The sequence below is a fragment of the Eretmochelys imbricata genome, chromosome 1 (assembly GCF_965152235.1).
Source record: "Eretmochelys imbricata isolate rEreImb1 chromosome 1, rEreImb1.hap1, whole genome shotgun sequence".
In the NCBI taxonomy this organism is placed as follows: domain Eukaryota; kingdom Metazoa; phylum Chordata; order Testudines; family Cheloniidae; genus Eretmochelys; species Eretmochelys imbricata.
Window position 1 is genome coordinate 3,737,511 of NC_135572.1, and position 27,957 is coordinate 3,765,467.

General features: G+C 49.8%; 1 protein-coding gene and 1 pseudogene across 1 annotated transcript; both read right to left on the minus strand.

The window, feature by feature from the left end:
* Positions 1–4,830: 4,830 nt before the first annotated feature.
* Positions 4,831–6,469, minus strand: LOC144259547 (ubiquilin-1 pseudogene; annotated as a pseudogene).
* An 11,304-nt stretch (positions 6,470–17,773) lies between these two features.
* Positions 17,774–18,736, minus strand: LOC144278146 (olfactory receptor 52B2-like). The gene has a single exon (XM_077839349.1). The coding sequence runs from the start codon at positions 18,734–18,736 to the stop codon at positions 17,774–17,776; it is 963 nt and encodes a 320-aa protein (XP_077695475.1).
* Positions 18,737–27,957: the final 9,221 nt, after the last annotated feature.

A 27,957-nucleotide genomic window follows, 5' to 3' on the forward strand; every position in this document is an offset into this window, starting at 1 on the left:
GGCACAAGTGTCCCTGTACCCATGGCATCTGGGGGCTCCCAAACTCTCGCTGTTGGCCGCACTGACGCTTTCCCCTGAAATATTTCATTAAGTTTAGGAAAAACAAATACATAGCACAGATCCACATCCAGATCATTATAATTTATGTAGGGGTTTTTGGCTTTTTTTGCAGACTCAGTCATAAAAATATTACTGTGAAAAGTGATGTCTGTATGTTTGTTAATATCACTTTTCACAGCAAGTCCTGGCAAGTTAAGACCTGGATGGAGGGGTGGGGGGGTGAGGCAGCGGGGGCCAGGGACGATGGATGGGGGGCCCCACCACTACCACCACATGGCTGGAGATGTGGGTTGGTGCCTGGGGATGGGGTCAGCGCCGTGGGCCAACACCCACTGGAGACCAGAGTTGGTGCCTGCAGTTACGTGGTCAGGGCCGGGGATCGGCGCCCAGGGCCGGGGATCAGCACCCACTGCCACTCAGCCGGGGGTTGGCACCAAGAGCCGGCACCTGCTCCTGTGTGACCGGGGCCGAGGGTCGGTGCTTGGGGTCCGCACCCGTTGCCACACAGCCGGGGCTAGGAGTCAGTGTCCTGGGCCAGCACCCGCCGGGGCCTGGGGCTGGTGCCTGCTGCCATGCGACCAGGGCTGGGGATCAGCGCCCGTGGCCAGCACCTGCTGGAACCCAGGATCAACGCCCAGGAGCAGTGCCCGGGGTCAGCAGCGAGGGCTGGGGGTCAGAGCGTGCGGCCGGGGTTTGGCTGCCACCGGGGTTTGGGGATGGCACTTGGGGTCTGCGCCTGCTACCGCACGGCCAGGGCCAGGGGTCAGCATCCAGAGCCAGCACCCGCTGGAGCTCAAGGTCAGTGCCGGGGATCTGCACCCAGGGCTGGCAGCTGATGGAGCTCAGGGTTGGAGCCTGGGGCCGGCACCCAGGGTCAGTGACTCGGGCTGGGGGTCAGTGTGCACGGATGTGGGTCAGCACCAGGGGCCAGCGGCTGCCAGTGGGATTGGGGGGTCGGCGCCATGTGTCCAGAGCCAGAGATCGGAGCCTGCCACTGCGCGGCCAGGGGCTGGCGTCTGAGGCCCCGTGGCCGGAGCCCTAGTCTGTAGCCAGGGTCCCCTAGTCCCCTCCGCAAAGCCACCCCAGGGCTGAAGTCCGATACCCACGAAGCCCCCCCATCCGGTGGAAAACTCACAGCGCTCCCGCAGCGTTGTGTCCCCCCTTCTCCAGGGGCCGTGCAGGGCGGTGCATCCAGGAGCAACAGGGAGAGAGGGAGAGGGTCCGATGCTTTGCCACCCCCGGCCCCCATCACCGCCGAGGAAGCCATCCTGGCTGCAGGGAAACCCCCCGGTGGCCGCTTGAGGCCACGGTGGCCGCATTTGAGAAACAGTGGGCTAGCATGGAGTGTGAACCAGCCCGTGCCTGGCCTCCCCGTGTTATCCTCCTTCCCTGCCTAGCTGCTCCCTCTGGGGAAAGCATATCCCCCTGGAAAACATCCTTGCCCCCCTCCTGCCACCCGACAGCAGTGGGGCTGCAGTGGCTCTTGTTCTTGATTGCAGGGCACCGTCCACCCCCTGTCCCAGCACCCACACCATGTCCCTGTGTCCCACTTCTCGCCAGCTGCCGGTCATCTTCCCATGGGACGTGCAGCTCTCCTCCTTGCAGGATCTGTCTTCTCAGACACCCAGCTGGCCCTCCCCTCTCTCAGCTCTCCAGTGGGGAGGCCTGCTACCTCCCATGTCCCTCTGCGCCCCGTGAGACAGGCCTGCTCCTCCAGTGACAAGCAGCAGGACCCCGAAACACCTTCTGTTGGTCCCACTGCTCTGGCCCCTTAGCACTTAGAAGCAACTCCACCCCACAGGGCATGGTAGGTGATTCAATCCAGTAGTCACATTTTAAGTGACAGGGTGCAATGGAGGAATCACGGGGTGGGCTTTCTGGCCTGGCCATACAGACTGTCCAACTGGGCCCTTCTGGGCTGGTGTTTCTGGGTCCCGCTCTCCCAGAGCAAGAGGGTGGTCAGCTCACCCGTTCCTCCAGGAGGGAGACGAGGTGATTTCCTATAATCCTACCCACTGATGAAAGATGACAGAGAGACCAGCTGCCCTCCATCTGAATACCACCACCGCCCTCGGTGTGGATACAAGGGTGTACTGGGCTGCATTAATCCGTGGTGTAACTCCATGGATCTCATGATGGTTTGCCCCCATAAAGAATTTGGCCCTGACTGTTTCTAGTCTCCATGCTGTTACGTGCCTGTGAGATCAGTGTTTACAAAGGAAATGCATTGAGAACGGTTAAGAAAGACAAACCCCTTTGCACCCAGCTAGAAAGTGGATGTTCATTTCCATTGCAGAGCGAAGAGGAGTAAACCTGGATTGCGCTCCCACCTTTGCCACTCATGAGGCCTGGCACAAGTCACTTCACCTACCTGTGCCTCAGTCTCCCCACCTGTAAAGTATGCTCAGATACTGCCCGGGTACAGCCCCTGTGTGCATTTGGTAAATATTAGTAAAACTGCTTTAACTGGTCACTGAGAACAATTTGTTCCTCAAATTTAACTGTAAGCAGAATCAGGATGAGCTCCACCCTGACATCTGGTGGTGAGGTGTGGCAAATTGTGGAAAAGAACTTCAGGGGCCGATCTCATTTGCATAGGCACACCCACCCCGCCTAGAGTGAGGCCATAGCTGCCCAAATGGTCACTTTGGCTGCTGTGGGATCCCCAGTGTCTCTGTTATTGGGGCAGGAAGAATAAATTGTTATTACCCTGATTATGGGAATCAAGGACAGTGGAACTGTACTTGTCCTTTTGTTGTGATGGAGGGACTTGCCATCAACTAAGTAGCACTCGCTAGGCAAGGGACATGGGTTGCAAAACTGTGTGAATTGGGAGAGGCTGGAGGCAGGTATTAGTAGCTGGTGGTGGGGGTCTGAAACATCAATTGCACCTCTGTCTCTCCACTGTAGAATGTCAGAGCTAATTTTGGGTCTGTTAGGAGTCTAGCTACAGGTACTGTGCTGAATTCACTTTGGCCTTATGGTGCCCCAGCACTGAGGCTCCCACTACTACAAGCTGAAATCACTGAGCACTGTGTCAAGTAGTGGGGAGCCTGAAGATCTAGAGCCCAGCAGAGCTGTTCGTGGATGGGCTGGTAGAGCAGTTCATGGGACAGTGGGAGCTGCTTGTGTGGAGCGGAGAGGAGCCATTTGTGGGACGGCTGGTGGAGCGGACCAGAGTGGCTCATAGTGAAGCCCTGTGGGGCAGTCAGCTTCAGCTCACGTAAGGTGCCCCTTACCTCTTCCTCCCCCCCGCACACGCACATTTTTACCCAGACTGGGGAGTAACACTCTGCAGATGAACTTTTGAACTCTGGGGCTGGACTTTTGGGGTTGTTGGACTTTTTGGACTTTGGGTGATTTTTGGATTGCTGGACTCAAGAAACGTTTGGGTTGTGGGACTCAAGAACCTGAGGGAAAGGACATGGCCCAATTTGCTGGGGTGGGTCTTTGCTCATGGTTTGGTTGATGAACCCTAGTTGTGGTTTTTTCCCAATTTAATGCTGATGTTGTTTACCTCATGTTATTAAAGATTCTCTGCTACACCGAGACTCTGTACTTGCGAGAGGGGAAGTATTGCCTCTTTGAGGCGCCCAGGGGTGTGCGTAAGATTTTCCCAGGTCACTGGGTCGGGGCTCGAGCCAGTTTTGCATTTGCTTTGATGAGAGGGAGCCCCTGTGTACTGAATCCGGCACATGCTGCTATCAACTCTGCCTGGCAGAAGGGTTACATAACCCTTCTCTGTCTGCAATTTGGCCCCACACCAATCGTAACATTCCTGATCTTTTTCGCCATCCATGGTTGTTAGACAAAGAGCAGTTATGACCATGTTTTGGCCTCTGACTTGTTTGCAAAGTGTTTAGGTTTGATAGTCAAGGTTTGCTAGGTGAGCAACTAAGTCACATGGCATGGTTTCTGCTTCCTGATTGGATGACATAAGGCTAGCGCTTCCAACACTTCATCACTGACAAATACTGATAGTTAGACCAATAAAAATCTCCTCCGTAAACATCCTTGTGAACAAAACACAAGTTCCCTAATGTGCGCTGAACAGTGAATGAAAAATGGCGCCAACACAGCCGGCCACGGTGGTTGGAGCTTCACAACTATTGGACTGGGACTCAGAAGATCTGCTTCTATTCCAGGCCTCGCACAGCCGCCATGTGTAGTTTTGGATGAAGCAATCTCTTTGTGCTTCAGTTCCCTCATCTACACCATGGGGATCATAACACGGTCTAAGCGTACGGCTATACAGCAAAAACACACACACACAAACCCATGGCAGTGCGTCTCAGAGCCCGGGTCAACTGACTCAGCCCGAATGTTTCCATTGCTATCTGTTTAGCCATACAGCGTGAGTCCTGCAAGTCTGAGTCAGCTGGCTTGGGCTCGGAGACTTTTTTGCAGCCATACCCTTAGCTCACATGGGTGGTGTGAGGATAAATTCTTGACTGCATGTCAGTCAATCAGATACTGCACTCATCCGGGCCCAGGCAGATAGATGGAATATTTGCCCAGCTCTAAATAATATCTACTTCACAGAGCTGTAGTGAAGCTCCTAATTAATTCACTCATTATCTCAAACTCCCTAGAGGACAGCTGCTGGGTAATTGCCCGTTATCAAAAGGCTGAAGCATGCGACATCTTTAGGCAAAAGCTACTGACTTCCGGTCTCTGACAAGAAAGTGACAGCTGCCCACAGAAAGGTGCACCATTATTGGCTTTTGTTTATAAGACCGAAATCCAAGTGAACACGTAACAGACACGGTGCTAGGATGGGTGGGCTGGATGTTTCTGTCTTCCCACGGTTGTGCTGATATCTTCTCCGGTTGCTATGCCCGTTCCCGTCACGGTTCAAGGAGCCCATTGATTCCAGCTACTCCAGTTCTTCCTGAAATTTGATTTCTGGCGCTTGTAAGTGCTGAGGATTCGTCCCAGGAAGAACTTTCAGCATCCGCAGCATGTTTAGATGTTGGTGTCCCGGCTCAGACGCTGCCGGCTCTAGGTGTGACATTTCGCTGGGTGCAGGGCTAGGGCCCGTTGCACTTACAGAGGTCCCAGAATTTCCCAGTCCCCACAAACGGAGAGTAAACCACGGCAGAAGGACAGGGGCCTCTGCTGCCAGCGTCTGCAGCCCTTGCTCAATCTGCAGCCAAGCTTGCATGGCTTTCGGGTTGGACATGGCCACCAACATCTCAGGGTTCTGGATCTGCTGAAGGACATTGGGCAGCCTCTGGGTCACTGGTTCTTGGTGCTGGGGGCTCTCCGCCGAGAAGGTGGCCTGGGCTGCCAGCTGAGCGTTCTGTATCAGCGACAGCATCATGCACTTGGTGTAGGATGCGCACAAGTTCACGATCAGCTGGGGGTTCTCGGTGATCTGCTGCACCAAGTTCTGAATCCCCCCTGCAGTGAACATCCCCGGTCCCAGGCTGGGCACGGAAGAGCCCTGCCCGAGAGGGTTGGTGACACCACTGTCCAGGTCCCCGCAGGTGCTGCTGGTGCAGACGCTTGTGGCGCTCTGGGAGACGGAGGGAGGAGCCGACAGGTCTCTGTGATCTATGCAAGACGGCTGGCCGCCCACACCCTCCAAGGAGGGATTCCTCACCAGCATAGCAAAGGGAAGGTTTCCAAATTGCTCCTGGGCGGCACTCAGCAGTGGTTCCTGGGGCTCGGCATAGGCACATCGCAGGGCATTGTCCCCGCCTGGGATGTTTTCCAGGTTGCTCAAGGCTCGGTCTTGACTCCTCATCTCCTGCATCATTTCTGGGTTCCGAACAATGTCCAGCATCTCCCTCATGATGTCTGCGTTGTTGAGGATGCGGCTGATCTCTGGGATTTGCTGGGCCAGCTGCTGCATCTGCGGGTGGGCCATGATCAGCTGCCTCATGAGGTCGGGGTTGGAAAGCATGCTCTGGATAAACGGGTTCTCCACCTTCTGAGCCATCATCTCGGAGCTGGCCAGAAGCTGCAGTGGGCTCTGCAGTTCCGTGCTGGAGACGTTCACACCCAGGCCCCGCCTGCTTGGATCGAAGGCGCTGCTGTGCGCAGGGATGATGCCGGACGGCTCTGGGGCGGGGGCAACATTCCTGGCCACGTACATGTGAGGAAGCGGATTGTCCTGGGGTCTCTTCTGAGTCCTGATGACGAGGTGGACAGTGATCCCGTCCTGGATCCCCCGCTGCCTGAGGGTGTCCTGGTCTTTCAAAATCCTCCCAACAAACACCAACACCAGCTGGCTGGTCTGGCAGTTGAAGTGCTTGGAGATCTCCTCCTTGAACTGCTTGATGGTGCTGTTCTCCGGCACCACAAACTCCTCCTTCACCTTGGGGGTTTTCACCGTGACTCGGATGATGCGGGGGTTGGCGGCGATGACTGGGCAGGCGATGGTGTTCTCTCCGCTGTCAGCCATGCTTGGTGAGGCTCAGGGAGAGCCAAGGAGAGCCGGAGAGCAGTGGGGGCTGGGTTTGCTTCACTGTGGTGATGTTCGTAGTATTGTTCTTGCTCTTGTGATCACCGATCTACGGGTGGGGAAGGAGGAGAAGGGAACCAACCTCCCCCTGCCCTGCGTAATGCCAGAATCCAGGACCAAATCATGCATACCAGCCCCCACTTCTCCACTCCCAGGGCACCAGCTCCCTCCTGCCCCTCCTGCTTCTGGAGGGGTTCCTGGCACTGCCCCCCGGCTGGGCTGACTGTGACATCACCGATGACATCTTTGTGAGCAGCAATGGCCTTGGCAGCCCCTACCTCCCTGCTCCCCGAAAGGACTCAGCGAAGAGCCATGGGAATGATTAAAGAATTAGAAACCCTGCCTGACAGTGAGAGGCTCAAAGAGCCCAATCTGTTTAGTTTAACAAAGAATAAGTTAAGTTTGATCACAGTGTGTAAATATCACACAGGGAACAAACGTTTAACAATGGGCTCTTGTCCCTTGCAAAGAAAGGTGTCGCACGGTCCACTGGCTGGAAGTGGAAGCTAGGCACATTCAGATAAAGTGTAGATTTCTAACTGGGAGGGAATTAACTGTTGGAACAATTTACAAGGGTTGTGGTGGATTCTCCATCACTGACCATTGTTTAATAAAGATGGGATGTGTTTTTTCTAAAAGCTCTGCTCTGGGAATTATTTGGGGGCAGGCCTCCAGCCTGTGCGATGGAGGGGATCAGACTGGATGAACACAATCTTTCTGGCCTCGGAATTAATGAATCTGAGAATAATGAGGATGTGAAGCCAGCAATGGGAGGGCTTCCTGGGTCAGATTCTCCTCGGCCTTGGTGCGATGTCAAGCCTAGTTTGTAAGCTCCTCAGCTCAGGGATCATGTCTCAGTTTGTGAGGTGTCTGACACAGGCCTTTCGGCCCCATTGGATGCAAGATTAAATAATAATATTTAGCTCTTTTGTCAGTGGATCTCAAAGCAGTCTATAAAGAATGTCAGTATCATTATTCCCATTTTACAGATGGGGAAACTGAGGCACTGGGAGGTGCTGTAACTTGCCCAAGGTTCTACAGGAGGCTGGTGGCAGAGCTTGGGGATACAACCCATTTGTCCTGAATCCCAGTCCTGATTCACAGCCTGTGTGGATTTTGTGGAGTTTTATACCTTAAGGGAACATCCTGTTGTTGGGGACACTGGGCATGGCCACTAAGTAATTTGAGGGGATAAAAGACCATAAGTGTTGATGAAGCCCCCTTGCACTAGGCCCAAGTGTCCTTGGCCCCCCTCCTGGAGGCACTCGCAGCAGTTATGCTGAGGATCTGCAACAATATGTTGCAGAGTCAAACTGCCTAAAACTAAACAAAGCCAAACAGGGCAAATATAAAAAAATATAAAAAAACAATGCTAAATAAAGCAGCTTTATATATAATTTAACAAATAATTCAAAAAACAAACAAACAAAAAAACTAATTAGTAACTAAATTAGCTAGCTATATAAATACTTAAAGCAGCTTACTATTAAATAAATATGCTAAAAAAATATAAAAGCCTATATAACTTCCTGCTCTATATACAAAATTTAAAATTGTATTCTCCCTGTACCTTCTTTGAAGCTTCAAATAAACTTTTTTGCTTCTCCACCCCGTTATAATTATTGGATAAGCCATACCGGGAACAAACCCCTGCTGTTGCTCGCCTCTGGCACTGGATGCCAGCAACACTGTGTCACCCATATGCCTAATTTATATTTAATTTTGATCTTCTCTAAAAATCATGCAATGTGAGCTATCAAGGGAAAGGTTATGAATTGCTGAAACCCACTGTTCTACCTAACTATGTACATCTTTTGTGCATATGAAGTTATGAGAATTATGTTGTATGGTTGTCACTAAAACATGCTGCAAGTTGGGGAATCAGCCAGTTATTAGTTCTGTCAATGTTTCTTCCCCACTCTGAACTCTAGGGTACAGATGTGGGGACCTGCATGAAAGACCCCCCAAGCTTATTTTTACCAGCTTAGGTTAAAACTTCCCCAAGGTACAAACTTTTAGCTTTTGTCCTAGGACCTTATGCTGCCACCACCAAAGTGTTACACAAAGAACAGGGAAAGAGCCCACTTGGAAACATCTTTCCCCAAAAAATATCCCCCCCCCCAAGCCCTACACCCCCTTTCCTGGGGAAGGCTTGATAAAAATCCTCACCAATTTGCATAGGTGAACACAGACCCAAACCCTTGGAACTTAAGAACAATGAAAAAGCAATCAGGTTTTTGAAAGAAGAATTTTAATTGAAGAAAAAAAGTAAAAGAATCACCTCTGTAAAATCAGGATGGTAAATACCTTACAGGGTAATCAGATTCAAGATATAGAGAATCCCTCTAGGCAAAACCTTAAGTTACAAAAAGACACAAAAACAGGAATATCCAGTCCATTCAGCACAGCTTATTTTCTCAGCCTTTTAAACAAAACAGAATCTAACGCATACCTAACTAGATTGCTTACTAACTTAACAGAAGTTCTGAAGAGCATTCCTGATCTGTTCCCGGCAAAAGCATCACACAGATAGACAGACCTTTTGTTTCCCACCCCCTCCAGCTTTGAAAGTAACTTGTCTCCTCATTGGTCATTTTGGGTCAGGTGCCAGCGAGGTTATTCTAGCTTCTTAACCCTTTACAGGTGAAAGGGTTTTGCCTCTGGCCAGGAGGGATTTTATAGTTCTGTATACAGAAAGGTGGTTACCCTTCCCTTTATATTTATGACAAGCTCCCTAGAGGTAACAGCAAGGAAAGTAACCAATGCCCAGGCAGGTTGTCAAAAAAAGCCATCAACAGCCATTGTCCAACAGGGGAGCTACAATTCAGTGTCTCACCTGCATGAGGCCACACCAGGAGAATTGCTCAACCTTGCCTGGAGACTCAGCGGTGCCTCCAGACATGCCTGGACTTGGGTTCTCCAAGCACAAGGGACTGAGGGTATAAAACAGAATACAGGGGCCCCATGCTGGGCCATTCTCCTGCCCCCACCTATGCTGCAAGCAACAAAGACACTCAGAAAACTGAAGACTCCCACAGAGGGGACTGGCCCAGGTTTCAAGGGTGAAATCTGTGTGCTATTAACTGCAATATCCAGTGGGGTGATAAAAAATTCTTAATCTGGATGTTGCCCAGTCTAATAGAGTTGAGAGTTTAGACTGCGTGCTTATATTTTATTTTATTTTGGTGACTAATCTGACTTTTTGCCTATCACTTAATATCACTTAAAATCTATCTTTTGTAGTTTATAAATTTGTTTTACTGTTGATCTTTACCAGTGAGTTTGTATGAAGTTTGTGCAAAACTTTCCATTTTCCATTGATGAAGTGGTGAAACAATTAATATATTTGCACTGTTCATCTGGCGTAGTGTAACATGATATATGCCTGAGGTACAAGGCTGGAAGCTGGGGTGGGATTTGCCTGGTCCCTTTCCCTGTCTGTTTCATGAGTAGTTCTGGGAGCATTCATGCAATCTATCTGGGTACGAGGCTCCACATGTGGTGGTGCTGATGACAAAACCTGGAGGGGCTTCCTGCTGGTCAGTAGCAAGGCATTGTGAGAGACAGTCCAGGCTTGAGAGAGTTCAGGGGACACAGCAGTCCCATGGTTGCAGGCTGGACCATGTGGATCCTGTCACAGATGTCATCCAGGGTCTACATCTCCCTGTCATGCAGACCCTTTCCCCTGGGGTTACAGGACTGGCCTAGGGAGAAAGGAAGGATCCTTTTTCATTTGTCTTTCAGTGATGTACAACAGGAGCGAGAGGCAACTTACCAAGAGCTGGTGTGTAACTGGGTCTGTAACTAACTCTCTGCCTGCCTCCTTCTCCCTGAGCCAGAGCCCCCTCCCCCTCCCTCCCCCGCAACCAGAATCTACTGGAAAAATGGGGAAATTTAAACAGTTGTGAACTTGCAGTTCATTGAGGTACAAACCTCAATCAGGGGAGGCACTGGATGATTGGAAAAAGCAAATATAGTCCCCATCTTTAAAATAGGGAAGAAGGAAAATCTGGGTAATTACAGACGGGCCAGCCTCACCTCAGTCCCTGGAAAAATCATGGAGCAGGTCCTCAATGAATCCCTTTTTAAAGCACTTGGAGGAGAGGAATATGATCAGGAACAGTCAACATGGATTCACCAAGGGCAAGTCATGCCTCACCAACCTGATTGCCTTCTGTGGTGAGATAACTGGCTCTGCGGATTTGGGGGAAGTGGTGGACGAGATATATCTTTCAGAGTGGTAGCCGTGTTAGTCTATATCAGCAAAAACAATGAGGAATCCTTGTGGCACCTTAGAGACTAACAAATTTAATTGGGCATAAGCTTTCATGGGCTAAAACCCACTTCATGAGAGGCATGGAATTGAAAACACAGTAGCAGGTATATTTATACATAGTACATGAAAAGATGGGAGTTGCCTTACCAGGTGGGGGGGTCAGTCTAATGAGACAATTTTATTATCAGTAGAATATCAAGGAAGGAGAAATCAATTTTGTAGTGGTAATGAAGATGGCCCATTTCAAACAGTTGACAAGAAAGTGTGAGTAACAGTAGGCAGAAATTAGTAAGGTAAAATTAGGTTTTGTAATGACCCATCTACTCCCAGTCTTTATTCAGGCCTAATTTGATGGTGTCCAGTTTGCAAATTAATTCCAGTTCTGCAGTTTCACGTTGGAGTCTGTTTTCGAAGGTTTTTTGGTGAAGAATTGCCACTTTTAAGTCTGTTATTGAGTGACCAGGGAGATTGAAGTGTTCTCCTATTGGTTTTTGAATGTTGTAATTCCTGATGTCAGATTTGTGTTGATTTATTCTTTTGCGACCAGACTGTCCGGTTTGTCCAATGTACATGTATAACAATGCTGGTTGTGGTGGGACCCAGCTGAGAGTGCCAATTCAGGACAAATTGCTTAAAGCAGGGCAGTTACAGCCCAAGGCTCGGGTTTCTATGCACACCAAGGCAAACCAAACCAGACAGAGAGAGAGAACTTTGGTTTTACCCCACTGGCTAACCACAAATCACACAAGCCATTCCCTTAGACACTCCAGTTTCCCAGTATCACCACCAGTGCCACTCATTATGGGGACAGATGGTTATGAAAACCAATATCCCAGTAAAAGAAAAAAGGTTCTCTCGATCCCAGAGGACCAAGCCCCAGACCAAGGTCAATATACAAATCAGATCTTACCCACAGATCACGCGGTTGCCAATCCTTTAGAATCTAAAATCTAAAGGTTTATTCGTAAGAGGAAAAAGATAGAGATGAGAGCTAGAATTGGTTAAATGGAATCAATTACATACAGCAATGGCAACGTTCTTGGTTCAGGCTTGTAGCAATGATGGAACAAACTGCAGGTTCAAATCAAGTCTCTGGAGTCCATCCACAGCTGGGGTGGGTCTTTCAGTCCTTGGTTCAAAGCGTCAATGTAGCAAAGTCCCTCCAGAGGTATGAAGCAGGACTGAAGACCAGATGGAGATGAGACATCAGCCTTTTCTAGTCTTCTCCAGGTGTAAGAACACCTCTTTGTTCTTACTGTGGAAAATTACAGCAAAATGGAGTTTGGAGTCACATGGGCAAGTCCCCGGGTCAATTGTATAGCTGATGGTCCTTAATGGGCCATCAAGCAGGCTAGGCAGAGCTGACACCAACTTGTCTGGGGTGTCACCCAGAAGCATAGTGTAAGTTTGAAATATAGACAGTATAAAGCCGATATTCATAACTTTAACTACAAAAATGATACACACATATAGACAGCATAATCATAACTAGCAAACCATAACCTTGTTTTAGACACCTTATTTGACTCCCTTTATGCAAGATTGGTGCCACTACAGGACCTTGGTTGCAACAGTGATCTGTATGGTCCCAGATTATGTCAATAACGTCACAACATGGCAGAGGGGCATTGCTGGCACATGATGGCATATATCACAGTGGTAGATGTGCAGGTGAACAATGCCCTGATGGTGTGGCTGACGTGGTTAGGTCCTATGATGGTGTCCCTTAAATAGATATGAGGACAGAGTTGGCACTGGGGTTTGTTGCAGGGCTTGGTTCTGGGTTAGTGGTTCTGTTGTGTGGTGTGTGGTTGCTGGTGAATATTTCCTTCAGGTTGGGGGGCTGTCTGTAAGCAAGGACTGGCCTGTCTCCCAAGGTCTGTGAGAATAAGGAATCATCCTTCAGGATAGGTTGTAGATCCCTGATGATACGCTGGAGAGGTTTTAGTTGAGGGCTGTAGGTGACAGCTAGTGGCTTTAGATATCTTGACTTTAGAAAAGCTTTTGATACAGTCTCCCATAGTATTCTTCCCAGCAAGTTAAAAAAGTATGGATTGGATGAATGGACTATAAGGTGGATAGAAAGCTGGCTAGATCATCGGGCTCAACAGGTAGTGATCAACGGCTCAATGTCTAGTTGGCAGCCAGTATCAAGCGGAGTGCCCCAAGTGTTGGTCCTCGGGCTGATTTTGTTTAATATCTTCACTAATGATCTGGATGATGGGATGGATTGCACTCTCAGAAAGTTTGCAGATAACACTAAGCAGCAGGGAGAGGTAGATACACTGGAGGGTAGGGATAGGGTCCAGAGTAATCAAGACAGATTGGAGGACTGGGCCAAAAGAAATCTGATGAGGTTCAACAAGGACAAGTGCAGAGTCCTGCACTTAGGAAGGAAGAATCCCATGCACTGCTGCAGCCTGGGGACTGACTGGCTAATTGGCAGTTCTGCAGAAAAGGACCTGGGGATTACAGTGGATGAGAAGCTGGATATGAGTCATCAATGTGCCCTTGTTGCCAAGAAGGCCAATGCCATACTGGGCTGCATTCGCAGGAGCGTTGCCAGCAGATCGAGGGAAGTGATTATTTGCCTCTGTTCGGCACTGGTGAGGCCACATCTGGAGTAATGGGTCCAATTTTGGGCCCCCCACAACAGAACGGATGTGGGCAAATTGGAGAGAGTCCAGCAGAGAGCAACAGAAATGATTAGGGTCCTGGGGCACATGATTTATGAGGAGAGGTTGAGGGAACTGGGCTTGTTTAGTTTGTAAAAGAGAAGAGTGAGGGGGGATTTGATAGCAGCTTGGCTGCTCTCAGTGGTGGCAGATGACGAAACAAGGAGCAATGTTCTCAAGTTGCAGTGGGGGAGTGTGACGGATTGGATCACAGAAACCCCCTGGGGGCTGCCACCTGATGTGCCAAGGCTACTTCTGACCCTGCTTTCCTGTCCTGGCAGCTTGGGACTTCAGTGCCCTGCCTGGTTTGAGCCACACCCACTAGCCTGCTGCAAACCCAGGCCCAGGTCTGACTTACGTCTCCCAACAGCTGTAAGCTTGAACTGAAAGCAGCTTAAGAAGTGTTCCTGTCTTTAACACACAGATGCCCAACTCCCAATGGGGTCCAAATCCTAAATAAATCCGTTTTACCCTGTATAAAGCTCATACAGGGTAAATTCATAAATTGTTTGCCCTCTATAACACTGATAGAGAGATATGCACAGGTGTTCCTCTCCCCCCCCCCCATATTAATACATACTCTGGGTTAATTAATAAATAAGAAGTGATTTTATTAAATACAGAAAGTAGGATTTAAGTGTTTCCAAGTAGTAACAGAGAGAACAAAGTGAATTACCAAACAAAATAAAATATAGCACACAAGTCTATGTCTAATACAGTAAGAAAACTGAATACAAATAAAAACCTCACCCTCATGGGAATTCCAGTAAGCTTCCTTTTACAGACTGGTCTCCCTCTAGTCTGGGTCCAGCAGTCACTCACACCCCCTGTAGTTACTGTCCTTTGTTCCAGTTTCTTTCAGGTATCCTTGGGGGTGGAGAGGCTCTCTCTTGAGCCAGCTGAAGACAAAATGGAGGGGTCTCCCAGGGGTTTAAATAGACTTTCTCTTGTGGGTGGACACCCCTCCCTCGCCCTGTGTAGAATCCAGCCACAAAATGGAGTTCTGGAGTCACATAGGCAAGTCACATGTCCATGCATGACTCAGTTTTTACAGGCAGCAGCCATCGCCCACATGGTATCTTGAATGTCTCCAGGACAACTTCTTATGTGGATTGGAGCCTTCCAAGATCCATTGTGTGTTAAGTTTCAGAGTGTTAAGTGCTTCTTGATTGGGCACTTAACTTGCAAATTCCTTTCTAAAGAAGCTGACCAAATGCCTTACTAAGGTTATTTAAAATCAAACAAGTATATAGCCAGTATTCATAACTTTGAATACAACAGTGACACGTGACACGTGCATACAAATAAGATGAATATATTCAGTAGATCATGACCTTTGCAGATATATGTTACATGGCATATGTAGCATAAAACATATTCCAGTTATTTGATATATACATGCATAAGCATATTTCCATAAAGCCTTATGGGGGGCACCGTCACAGGGAGGTCTAGGTTGGATATTAGGAAAAACTATTTCACTAGGAGGGTGGTGAAGCACTGGAAGGGGTTACCGAGGGAGGTGGTGGAATCTCCATCCTTAGAGGTTTTTAAGGTAAGGCTTGACAAAGCCCTGGCTTGGATGATTTAATTGGGGATCGGTCCTGCTTTGAGCAGGGGGTTGGACTAGATGACCTCCTGAGGTCTCTTCCAACCCTAATCATCTATGAATCTATAAAACCTGTCCCTGCCTTGCCTCCACTCCCCAACCTGGCTCCACACTTGCAGAGTGGGCAGCCTCCAGCGGGATCCCCCCATCCTGAGCTATCAGCCCCCTCGAGCCCCGTCTGCCCAGAAAAATTTCCTCATCTGCAAAGTGTGCTGGATAAGTTTATGGAGGAGATGGTATTATGTGATTGCCTACAGTGGCGTATGGCCCATCTGTGACAGCTAGCAGCAAATATCTCCAATGGCTTTAAAAGATAAACGCAATATGCTGGGAAGAATTAACACAGTCTCTGTAAAGGGAAATCATGCCTCACCAAGGTAATAGAATGCTTTAGGGCATCAACAAGAATGTGGAGAAGGGTGATCCAGTAGCCATACTGCACTTGGACTTTCAGAAAGCCTTTGACAAGGTCCCTTACCAAAGGCTCTTAGGCAAAGTGAGCTGTCATGGGATAAGACGAAGGCCACCTCGTGGATCAGTAACTGGTTAAAATATCGGAAACAAAGGGTAGGAAAAAATGGTCCATTTTCACAATGGAGTGAGGTAAACAGCGGGGGTCCCCAAAGCATCTGTACTGGGACCAGTGCTGTTCAACACATTCCTTAACGTTACGGAAAAGGGAGTGAAGTGGCAAAGTTTGCAAGGATACAAAATTATTCAAGATAGTTAAATCCAAAGTTGACTGAGAAAAGTTACAAAGGGATCTCACAAAACTGGATGACTGGGATATGAAATGGCTGATGAAATTCAGCCTTGATGAGTGAAAAATGATGCACACTGGAATAAATAATGCTAACTACACATATACAAGGATGGGGTTTAAATTAGTTGTTACCACCCAATAAAGAGATTGTAGCGTCACCGTGGACAGTTCTCTGAAAACTTCTGCTCTAGGCACAGCAGTGGTCAAAAGGCTAATGGATTGTTAAGAACCATTAGGAAATGGATAGAAAATATCATACAGCCAGTGTATAAATCCATGGTCTGGCCTCACCTTCAATAGTGCATCCAGTTCTGGTAGCCCCATCTCAAAAAGGACATAGTGTAACTTGAAAAGGTTCAGAGAAGGGCAACAAAAATGATTATGAGTAATGAACGGCTTCCATATGAGGAGACACTAAAAAGACTTGGGCCATTCAGCTTAGAAAAGAGACAACGAAGAGGGGATATGATAGAGGTCTATAAAATCATGACTGTTGTGGAGAAAGTGAATAAAGAAATGTTATTTACTTATACACAGAATGCAAAAACCAGGGGTTACCTGACGAAATTAATAGGCAGCAGATTTAAAACAAACAAGAGGAAGTATTTTTTTCATAGAACACAGAGCTAACCTGTGAAACTCATTGCCAGGGTATGTTGTGATGGCCAAAGGATTAAAAAATAATTAGATAAATTAGATAAATTAGGTCCATCTTTGGCTATAAACCACGATGGTCAAGGATTCAACCCCATGCTGTTGGTGTTCCAAAACCTCTGACCGCCAGAAACCAGGATAGGATGAGGGGGGCTGGATCACTTGAAGATTGTCTTGTTCTGTTCATCCCCTGAAACACCTGGCACTGGCCACTGTTGGAAGACAGGATACGGGGCTAGGTGGACCTTTGGCCTGGCCCAGTATATACCGTTCTTATGAGACATTTCTTCTCAACAGCTGCAGGAATGGAAGGTGAGAATAAAAGGAAAATAGATTCCCACAGCATTTTTGCTGGATGCTGTGTGATGTTAGCAGAAGGTCAAACAAGTCTCCAAGCCCCAGGAGGAGTCAGCATGTTATCCTCAGTGGCAAAACATTCCTTTAGCACAGGGTAAGAAACAGCTAATCGCACACACACAATTCTATTCCCTCTCTCTCTCTCCCACAGTCGGGGGGACCAGAGAGCACGTGCAAATGAACCCCTCACCCACTGCACAAGGCCACAGCACCCCCTCACCTCTCTCCCACCCAGCCACCCCCACTACCCGTGTAGGGAAGAGTGAGATCAGCCTGGGGAAGCCGGGCCCATCCATGCAAAATGTGCCATAAGGCAGCCAAAGCAAGGTCCGTGGGACACAGTCCTTGGCTATGGAATTGGGGACTGAGGCCTGCAAAACTGTGACCCTGAGAAGGATTTAGGAATTTGAGGAGGAAAGAAACTCTCCCAAGGTGACATAGCAGGATGGTGGCAGAACCAAGACTAGAATCCCTCTCTCCCAACGTGCAGCCCAGTGCACTTCGCACTGGCCCATGGCTTGGCCCCTTTGGCTGCTGCTTTCTGTTGCCATTAAGAGTCCAGCTCAGATGCAGCTTGTCAGACAGGAGATGCACACACTGTGCTCTCTCTCATACTGATGTTTACCTTTGTTCTTTCTTGTTTTGCTGTTTTCCTTCAACTTAGAACAAGATTCACTTGGTCTGGGTGTTTTTTTCTGGCTTTGCGCAATGCTATTGTAGCCATGCCAGTCCCAGAATATTAGAGACACAAAGTGGGGGAGGAGATATCTTTCATTGGACCAAATTCTGTTGGCAAGAGAGACCAGCTTTCCAGCTTACACAGTTTAAGTACATAGTAAAAACACCCCTATAGTTCAAATGAAAACCTGGCTTTAATTTCCAAGTCCCAAAGCATTTTCTGTTGTCTTCTTTAGTTCAGCAAGGAGCTTCTGCTCCAGCATAGATAAAAGACGTTGATCACCCGTTTCAGGATCTCTTTTGTTGTAACCCCATACACAATGGGGTTTAACATGGGGGGAATGAGCACGTAAAGGTTGGCCAGTAGGTTTACAATATAACCTGGGATGATGTGCCCAAACTGGTGTGCTAAAGAGGAGAAAACAGCCGGCACGTAGAACATCAGTATGACACAGATGTGGGAGCCACAGGTGCGGAGAGCCTTGATCCGGGCATCCTTGGAGGGGAGCCTGAAGACAGCCCTGAGGATCAAACCATAAGATACAGCAATGAGCACAATATCCAAACCAATTACCAAAATAGCCACAGCTACGCCATACCAGACGTGGATTTTGATGTCGTCGCAGGCCAGTCGGGCTAAGATCATATGCTCACAATAGGTGTGAGGCAGAAGGTTGGTTCTGCAGAACTTCAGCTGCTTCGTGAGCAAGATGAGAGGGAAAATGATACAGAAACTTCTTGTGATAACTGCCAGCCCCATCTTCCCAATCACAGACTTGGTTAGCACGCTGGTGTATCTCAGGGGGTCGCAGATGGCAACATACCGATCAAACGCCATGGCCAACAGGATGGCCGACTCGGCAATAAAACTGACATGGATGAAAAACATCTGGGTCAGGCAGCCAGCAAAAGTAATTTCCCCTGCTCTAAACCAGAATACAGCCAGCATCTTGGGCACTGTCGTGGTAGATAACAGCAGATCAGCAGTGGCCAGCATGGAGACGAATAGATACATTGGCTCATGGAGGCTTTGTTCTGTTAGTATGATGAATAGTATGAGAGAGTTCCCACAAAGTGTCATAACATACATCAGACAGAAAGGGATGCCGATCCAGACATGAGACTCCTCCGTACCCGGGATGCCGGTCAGGATGTAAGTTACAGGGTCAAAAATGGTGTGATTGTCAGCTAGCATCACGTATCAACACTTGGATCTTCTATTCAGTTTCCAGTAACTAACAGCAAAAGAGAAAATCAGTGAGAACTGGAGTGTCAGCTAGGACTGGAATGCATTTGTTGAGAGAATCACAGATACCATCAAAAACTTTGTTGTGTGACAACTGCCTGTCATGCGTGAACGTAAATCCAGAAACACTCTCGTACCGTGGAACTGTAGTAGGAAGAGAGTCTGAGACATAAGCCCTTGTATTAGAGGCCTAGTATGAGGCCTGAGGCCTGGGCTAAAGTAATGGTCAAAACTTTTTTGATATAAAGGAAAATTAGGCTGTGAGCTAGAGGCAGGCCCTGCTCACAGAATCTGGCAAGCACAGGGCTGACATTTCAAAGCCACACATTTCTAAAGGGTGCTGGGCAGAGGGCACTCACTCAAACACATTCCAGAAGAGTGGTACAAGAACATCTTGATACCAACACATCCCCTAAAGATAAGAGGAACCTGGTGACCCATCCTAAAGATAAGGTCAGGATGACAGTGTGATGGATAGAGATGTACAAGGTGATCAGTGGTAACCGGCTATGTCAGAGGGTGTCAATTAACTACATTAGAGGAGCAATATGTATCTTGTTTGTATTGATGTATGAAATGGAGCCTCAAAGGGAGTGTCTCTGTCTAGCCTAGGGAGGAACGGAAAGTCCCGCTGTTCACTGAGCTGGTTCACTGTAACAGGCAGACATGCCTTAGTGGTCCGGTAGGGTCCGCGGGATAGTAGTAACATGCTTCATCGACAATAAACCTGGCTGGGTGCTTTCGTACCTTAAGGGATCTTGTGGTCATTGGGTTGTTCGCTCGAGGTCTGCTGGGCCAGCTGTCTGCGCAGAGCTGGGAAGGACACAGCGAGAACACAGACACACACAGCCGAACATTTTACCACACTGGTGACCCACGACAAGTTACGTACTGCCCCTGTGACGTAACATCTCCATTCCAGAAGAGGGACGATGGTTCGGACGGTTCTGGCCCCAGGTGACGCAGGGCGCGCCCTCCTGGTGTTGCTGTCCACAGCAGAATCTCTCCTCCGCGTGTGTGCTACAGTTGCTCTCAGGGCGCCAGCGGTGACTGTGAACGTGAGTTAAAGCAGCCACAGGACTGGTTCTTCTGGCACTTACCCCAGTTTCACACTCACTACTGCGGAGTCACACCCGGTTAGTCATGGTGTGAGAGCAGAACCTCTTTCATCCACAATCCTCCTGCTGGATCCTACTGGCGCTGACATCTTGACCCAACCAACCCTCAAGTAGACACGTAAACTCATTCATGAGCAACTCCCATTGACATTTATGAAAATACTCACCTGAGTATAGTTGCAAATTTTTTCAGGATTTGGTCCTAAGTATGTGAAGCCAATCTCAATTAAGCTCTAGTCTGCACTACAGACCTATATCGGGATAACCACGTTGCCCAGGGGGGTGAAAAGTCCACACCTGTGAGTGACATAGATATACCAACCTGACCCCCTATGTAGACATGGCTACCACATCTGAGGGAGAAGGATTAACTATGCTGGCGGGAGAGCTCTCCCGCATCAGCGCAGAGTGTCACGGAGTCCCTGGGCGATGCTCTGGAACTGTTCCCCATGAAGCCAGTCAGGACTCTGGGGAAGTCTCCTCTCGGGGAGCAGCCTGTCTGCAGGACACACAGCTCACCCGGCTTCCACCTTCCTGGGTCTGACCTCGGAGCATTCAGCATCCTCTGCCCCTCCCTGCGCTTCCCACAGTGAGTCCGCTCAGGCGGGGCTCCTGGGGAAGCCAGAGGGTCCTGCCCCACAACTCCGCAGTCAGACGGGACTCTCAGCCAGCCAGGAAAACAGAGGTTTATTAGACGACAGGGACATGGTCTAACACAGAGCTTGTAGGTGCAGAGAACAGGACCCCTCAGCCGGGTCCATTTTGGGAGGCAGTGAGCCAGACAACCCCGTCTGCCCTTCACTCCATGTCTCCAGCCAGCCCCCAACTGAAACTCCCCCCAGCCCCTCCTCCTCTGGGCTTTGTCCCTTTCCCGGGCCAGGAGGGCACCTGATTCCTTTGTTCTCCAACCCTTCAGCTTTCACCTTGCAGGGGGGGAAGGGCCCAGGCCATCAGTTGCCAGGAAACAGGGTGTCGGCCATTCTCTGTGTCCAGACCCCTGCACACACCTGCCCTCTAGGGCTCTGCAATGATCATACACCCTTACCCCACCACCTACAGACTTAAGAACTGCCCAGGGGAAACTGAGGCACCCCCACACTATTCAGAGAAAGCATTAAGAACAGTCCTACTTCGTCACACAGAGCGTCTCTACTAACGCACCACAGCGGTGCAGCTGCGCCGGGGCAGCATTTTAAGCCTAGCCGCACTGGTAGCTCTGCTCCGGGGAACTGCAGCTGCAGTCGGCGCAGGGAGACCAGATGTCCCGTTTTTAAAGGGACAGTCCTGTATTTAATCCCTCCTGCAGGTGTCCTGACTTTTTCTTCAAACAGGCATATTGTCCTGAATTTTCTATCTCCCCCCATCCATACCAGCAGGTTCTGCTGCTGGCCAGATCCCTGCTTCCCACATGCCTGCCTTCCTGCGGTGAGTCGGGGGGTGGGGTCTATTGCCCGACGATGCGGGTGGGTGTGCAAGGCTGGTGGCAGTGCGAAGATGCAGCACATGGGACCAATTGCTCCCCATGCTGGTCCCTCAGCTCAGACCCCACTATGTGCTGGCTAAACCCCATGTCCTCTCCCTGCTTTGCCCCTTCACCCCCCCCAGCCCTACTGATCCTCCATATCCCCCCCAGCACTGTGTGGAGAACCAGCCCCTCATTAGCAGCCTGGCCATCAGGCTCCTTCCTCCCCACGCTGCCCCGGGCTGGGCTTAGCAACATCTTCACGCCCGAACTCCCCGCCCTGGATCCTGCCCCTAGGGGTGCTGGGCTGCTCTGTCCCCTAGGCACCCTCCCCTCTCAGCCACCTCTCTGCCCTGGTTTGCTGAAGCCCCTGCAGTCAGGTTCCCAGGGTCCTGGTGCACAATGAAGTCTTAGGGTTTAACCCCTTCCTGCTCGTGCTGCAGCTGGGGGACAGGAGGCAGCTTGGTTACATCGGTGGCCAGCAGCAGCCTTGAAGGTTTAGATGCCTTTTGATACCGGGCAGGCAGGAAGGAAGAAGCTGCTTCCGCCCAAGGGAATGCGGGGGTTGTGGGAGGTAGGGGGAGAGGGCAGCTGTCAAAGAGAAAAGATGAGCTCTGCAAAGACACGAGCCAGGTCATCTTCATGGCAGAGGATGTGAGGGAGATTCACAAACCTGAACCATTCATTGTAGATGACAAATCTGAGGAACTGTCCCAGATTGAGGTGTCATTAGAGGAGGTTTTGGAACAAATTGATAAACTAAACAGTAATAAGTCGCCAGGACCAGATGGGATTCACCCAAGAGTTCTGAAGGAACTGAAATGTGAAATTGCAGAACTACTAACTTAGCCTGTAACCTATCATTTAAATGAGCTTCTGCACCAAATGCCTGGAGGATCGCTAATGTGACCCCTATGTTTAAAAAAGGGCTCCAGAGGTGATCCCGGCAATTACAGGCCGGTAAACCTGACTTCAGTACCAGGCAAACTGGTTGAAATTATAGTAAAGAACCGTATTGTCAGACACATAGATGAACATAATTTGTTGGGGAAGAGTCAACATGGTTTCTGTAAAGGGAAATCACGCCTCACCAATCTGCGAGAATTCTTTGAGGGGGTCAACAAGCATGTGGACAAAGGGGATCCAGTGGATAGATTGTACTTAGATTTTCAGAAAGCCTTTGACAAGGTCCCTCACCAAAGGCTCTTAAGCAAAGAAAGCTGTCATGGGATAAGAGGGAAGGTGCTCTCATGGATTGGTAACTGGTTAAAATATAGGAAACAAAGGGCAGGAATAAATGGTCAGTTTTCAGGATGCAGAGAGGGAAATAGTTGTGTCCCCCAGGGGTCTATTCGGGGACCAGTCCGATTCAACAGATTCATAAATGATTTCGAAAAAGGGGTAAACAGTGAGGTGGCGAAATTTGCAGATGATACAAAACTACTCAAGATAGAGTTGTCACTTTGGATGGGCTATCACCAGCAGGAGAGTGAATTTGTGTGGGAGGGTGGAGGGTGAGAAAACCTGGATTTGTGCTGGAAATGGCCTAACCTGATGATTACTTTAGATAAGCTATTACCAGCAGGACAGTGGGGTGGGAGGAGGTATTGTTTCATATTCTCTGTGTATATATAAAGTCTGCTGCAGTTTCCACGGTATGCATCCGATGAAGTGAGCTGTAGCTCACGAAAGCTCATGCTCAAATAAATTGGTTAGTCTCTAAGGTGCCACAAGTACTCCTTTTCTTTTTGCGAATACAGACTAACACGGCTGTTACTCTGAAAAGTACTCAAGATAGGTAAGTCCTAGATAGACTGCGAAGAGCTACAAAGGGATCTCTCAAAACTGGGCCACTGGAAAAGAAAATGGCAGAAGAAATTCAATGATGATAAATGCAAAGTACTGCGTATTGGAAAACATAATCTCAAGTATACCTATAAAATGATGGGGTCTAAATTTGCTGTTACTATTCAAGAAACAGATCTCGGCATCACTGTGGCTAGTTCTCAGAAAACATCCGCTCAGTGTGCAGCGGCCATCAAAAAAGCAAACAGAATATTGGGAATCTTTAAGAAAGGGATAGATAGCAAGACAGAAAATATCCTATTGCCGCTATATCAATCCATGGTACGCCCACATCTTGAATCCTGTGTGCAGATGTAGTCGCCCCATCTCAAAAAAGATATATTGCAATTGGAAAAGATACAGAAAAGAGCAAAAAAATGATGAGGCGGATGGAACGGCTTCCAAATGAGGAGAGATTAATAAGACTGACACTTTTCACCTTGGGAAAGAGACGACTTAGGGGGGATATGATAGAGGTCTATAAAATCTTTACTGGTGTGGAGAAAGTAAGTAAGGAAGTGCTATTTACTCCTTCTCATAACACAAGAACTAGGGGTCACCCAATGAAATTAATAGGCAGCAAGTTTAAAATCAACAAAAGGAAGTATTTCTTCACACAAGGCACAGTCAACCTGTGGAACTCCTTGCCAGAGGATGTTGAGAAGGCCAACACTGTAACAGGGATAAAAAAAGCACTAGATAATTTCATGGAGGATCAGTCCATCAAGGGCTATTAGCCAGGATGGGCTGGGATGGTGTCCCTAGCCTCTGTTTGCCAGAAGCTGGGAATGAGCAACAGGGGATGGGTCACTTGATGATTCCCTGTTCTGTTCACTCCCTCTGGGGCTCCTGGCAGTGGCCACTGTCGGTAGACAGGGTACTGGTCTAGATGGACCTTTGGTCTGACCCATTATGGCCGATCTTATGTTCTTATCCCTTCTACCCCCTCCTACTCTCCTGCGGCTGGAAGCAGCTCCTGTCCCTTCCCTTCTGCACTGTGCTGAAAGGCTGCTGCTGGCCAGATACTGGTGTGAACCCTGGCAGAAATCTGCCTGTGGGGGGGTGTCACGGAGTGTGGGGGAGTCCAGGCCCTGCACCCCTCTTCCTGGGATTCACTGAGACTCTCAGCCAGCCAGTAAAACAGAAGGTTTATTGGACAACAGGAACACAGTCCAAAACAGAGCTTGTGGGTACACCCAGGACCCCTCAGTCAAGTCCTTCTGGGGGAGCAGGGAGCTTAGACCCCAGCCCTGGGGTTCCCTGTGTTCCTCCACCCAGCCCCAAACTGAAACTAAACCCCCCCAGCAGGTTCCCTGCTGCCGCCTCTGTTCACATTCCCCCATAGAGGTGTTACCTCCCCCTCCCCATCCCGGCTCAGGGGACAGGCTCTCAGGTCTCCCATCCCCAGGGCACATTCCCAGGTCAACACTCCCCCCTCCCCGCTGCCTCACATCCTCACATCGGGGTATGTGACCTTGCATCCCCCCACATGTTGCCTTGGGAAGACATGGCGAGAGGTACCAGGAGAGGCAGGTCCATCCCGGGGTCCCAGCCAGGCATGGAGGGGGAAACGCGCCGGACAGGGAGGGTCAGGTCGGTTGGTCGGTCACCGCCCCTCTGTGAGAGAGGTGTACAGGAGTGTGTGTGTCAGGTCTCCCCGTGGGGATGGGGGGCATTGGGGGGGTGTCACCCCTTCCTGCGTGGACCCTAAAACTTAAAGAGAAGAAGGTAAATGAAAGGAATCCAACGATGCTGTACTTTTTTTAATGGGGACTCAGTCTATTTGTTGTTAATTTGAACATTTCTACTGCACAGTTCTGACGGATTGATGTGGAACTCGCCTGAAGACAAGTAATTTGACCAGCTGTCCCGCATTCAGCGTAGGGAGATGTGGTCACCCGAAGTCGCTGGAACACGGGTATCAAAGCAGCCCTTAGAGTCGGTTGTGCCTGAGTTCTTTAGTTCGGACATTCGCCGCCAGGCTCCTTGAAACCAGCTAATTTCTGCCAAGCGGAACAGACCCAGCCCCGGGGTCCTTATGGCGTTAATGAGAGTGACGGCCTCGGGATTTGGGGTGTAGAATATCACAGGGCCTGAGTAGGTTTCCAATGAGGTTTACTCTGCACAGTCACATAACCAAGAACGGCCCAGTCCAGAGCCCACTGAGTTCAACAGCAAGACCCCCAGGGACTTTCATGGGAGTGGATCAGCATAACCCGGTGACCTCTTCCTAACACCGAACTACAGAGCAGTCACAGGAGCGTTATCTCCGTGCCCCGGCTCCCATCCTGCCCCCGCAGTCAGAATTACACATCCCCCATGCTATCCAACCCCAGCTCAGACATTTCATAGCTTTCATGTGTTTCCATTCGCCCTTCACGGATTCATTCCAGGCAAAGGACTCACCAGGCTCCAGCCCCAGCTGGGGAGGAGGAATCTCCGTCTGTGACCGGGTCAGGGAGCTGAAAGCGGCAGGGAATCCGCACTGACCGGGGCTGAGGTACAGGGATATTTATACTGCTGCCCTGTGAATCCCAGCGGGGGGCTCAGAGCCAGCCCAGAGCCCCAGGGACCTGGCCTTGGAGACTGGCTCGGGCGGTGAACAGCAGCAGAGAATTAACCCTTTCCTCTTCTCATTTGTTTGAGCTGATCATTTCTCCTTTTGTACATTGTTTAGGAAAGACCTTGTGACACTGAGCCCCCTCTCATGTAGCTTGAAAGCCCCCCTCATGTACGCCCCCCATGTAGGGCCCCCATGTAGTTTGAAAGCCGCCCCCCAAATAGCTCAAAAGCGCCCCCACCTCCCATGTAGCTCGAAAGCTTGTCGCTGTCCCAGTAGAAGTTGGTCCAATAAAAGATATGACCTCCCCTCCCTTGTCTGACTCTGTGTGTAGACGTAAGATGGTAGGTGGTAGAGAGAGGGGAAATCGGGAGCTACTCTTCCTCTCATTACAGAAGAACAAGGAACATACAAGGAAAGTAAAAGGTGGCAAATAAAAACCAATACAAGGAAATACTTTCCCACAAAACACGTAATCAAACTGTGGAACTCACTGCTGCAGGACTCTGTTGAGGCCAAGACCTTAACAAGATTCAAAAAGGGATTGGACATTTATCTGGGTATCAGAAATACCCAGAGTTACCAGCGTTAATGACAACACACATTTTGGAAGGGAGAGTGACCCCCATGGCTCAGGCTTTAAGCCAATCTCTGTTAGAGATAAGGATGGGACGCAGGGTGTGAAGGGAAGATTATCCCGTCTCCCCCTCATGAGAGATTCTCACAGCTGCTTCTGAAGCACCTGGTGCTGGCCCCTGTTGGAGACAGGCTGCTGGGCTAGATGGATGCAACAAGGATCCAGTCTGGTGGTTCCCGTGTCCCTCTACCAAGGTGCAAAGTTGGCCTGCTGCAGCCCCCACCCTGGGACACACCTCAGCCAAGATTTCAAGCGGTGCGGAGCACTCGCAGTGCCCACTCTCTGCACCGGAGTGGCGGGTGCTCAGCCGCTGTGAAAGCCAGTCCCTGGATGACTCAAGCTCAGCACCCAAAGGGGTGCGGCGGAAGCTCCAAAAAAGTGTGTGTGTGGTGGGGGGGGCCACTGGTGCCTGAACTGTGGCCTGCCCCCCCGCACCGCCCCTTTCCCCAAGGCCCGGACTTGCCCCACACCACCCCTCCTCCCTGCCCTGCACCTCCCCTCTCCCTGAGGCCCCATCCCACCCCTCCTCCCCAAACCCTGAGCTGCACCACTCCTTCCCCTGAGCCCTCGCTCTCCACTGCCCAGGACCGGCTCTCAGCACCAGGAAGGCACGTGCTCGGGGCGGCAGAATTCCAGGGGGGGCTTTCCGGCCACCCTTTTCTTTTTTATTTTTTTTTTTGCTTGGGCAGTTGCGCTCTCGGAATTTAGGGCGACAAAAACCCCAGAGCCGGCCCTGCCACTGCCCCTTCCCCTGAGGCCTCACCCCACCCCCCCACTCAGTCCTCTCCGCCCCCTCCCCCTGTCCCTCGCCCTTCTGGCTGGTAAACCTTGGGAGGACTTAGCCCTACAACTTTTAAAAATGACAGGGCCCTGGACCTTGGCCCCCATCGTTCTGGTGTGCATCCCAACAGGAAACCCTTAAAATCATCAGCCACTTTGGAAAATGTTTGCCTTGAGTGTAGGGGCTGGGCTAGATGACCTGTTTAGGTCCCTTCCAGTCCTACACGTCTCGGATTATCACTGGGTGATGTCCCCTAGGCATTCCGGGTCAGGTGGGCTGTCCTGATTGCTTGTGTCAGCGAGGGGCAGAGTCAGAGAATTTGTCTTCTCGGTCCAAACTTGATTGGCACCAATAGTAAAGGGTGCCAAGAGAAAAGGCTGCCATCGGCCTGTTTATCTCCATTACTGTCTGGGTGTCAGGGACCTCAGGTCTTGAACATCAGTCTACAGGGCCCTTAGGCACCAGTACACACCTGTGACAAAGTGGATTCTTCCTACTTACTATGTTGTGTGCAAGCCTATTTGAGGCTTACGGTTTTGCATGAACACTGTGTGTGCCTCAGTTTCCCTGTGTACTGCACCAATGACTAGGTGGTGGGAATAGGGGTGTGTGACTTTTGCTGAGGCCCTCGGGGCCAGGTGTGGTGGCTCCAGATGCCTGCACATAAGTGATGGCCAGTGCCCTTCGTCTCCTGAGACCCAGGAGGGGGTGTGACATTGCACTCCATATGCTTTATGAAAATATGCTCATAAATGTGAATATGATGT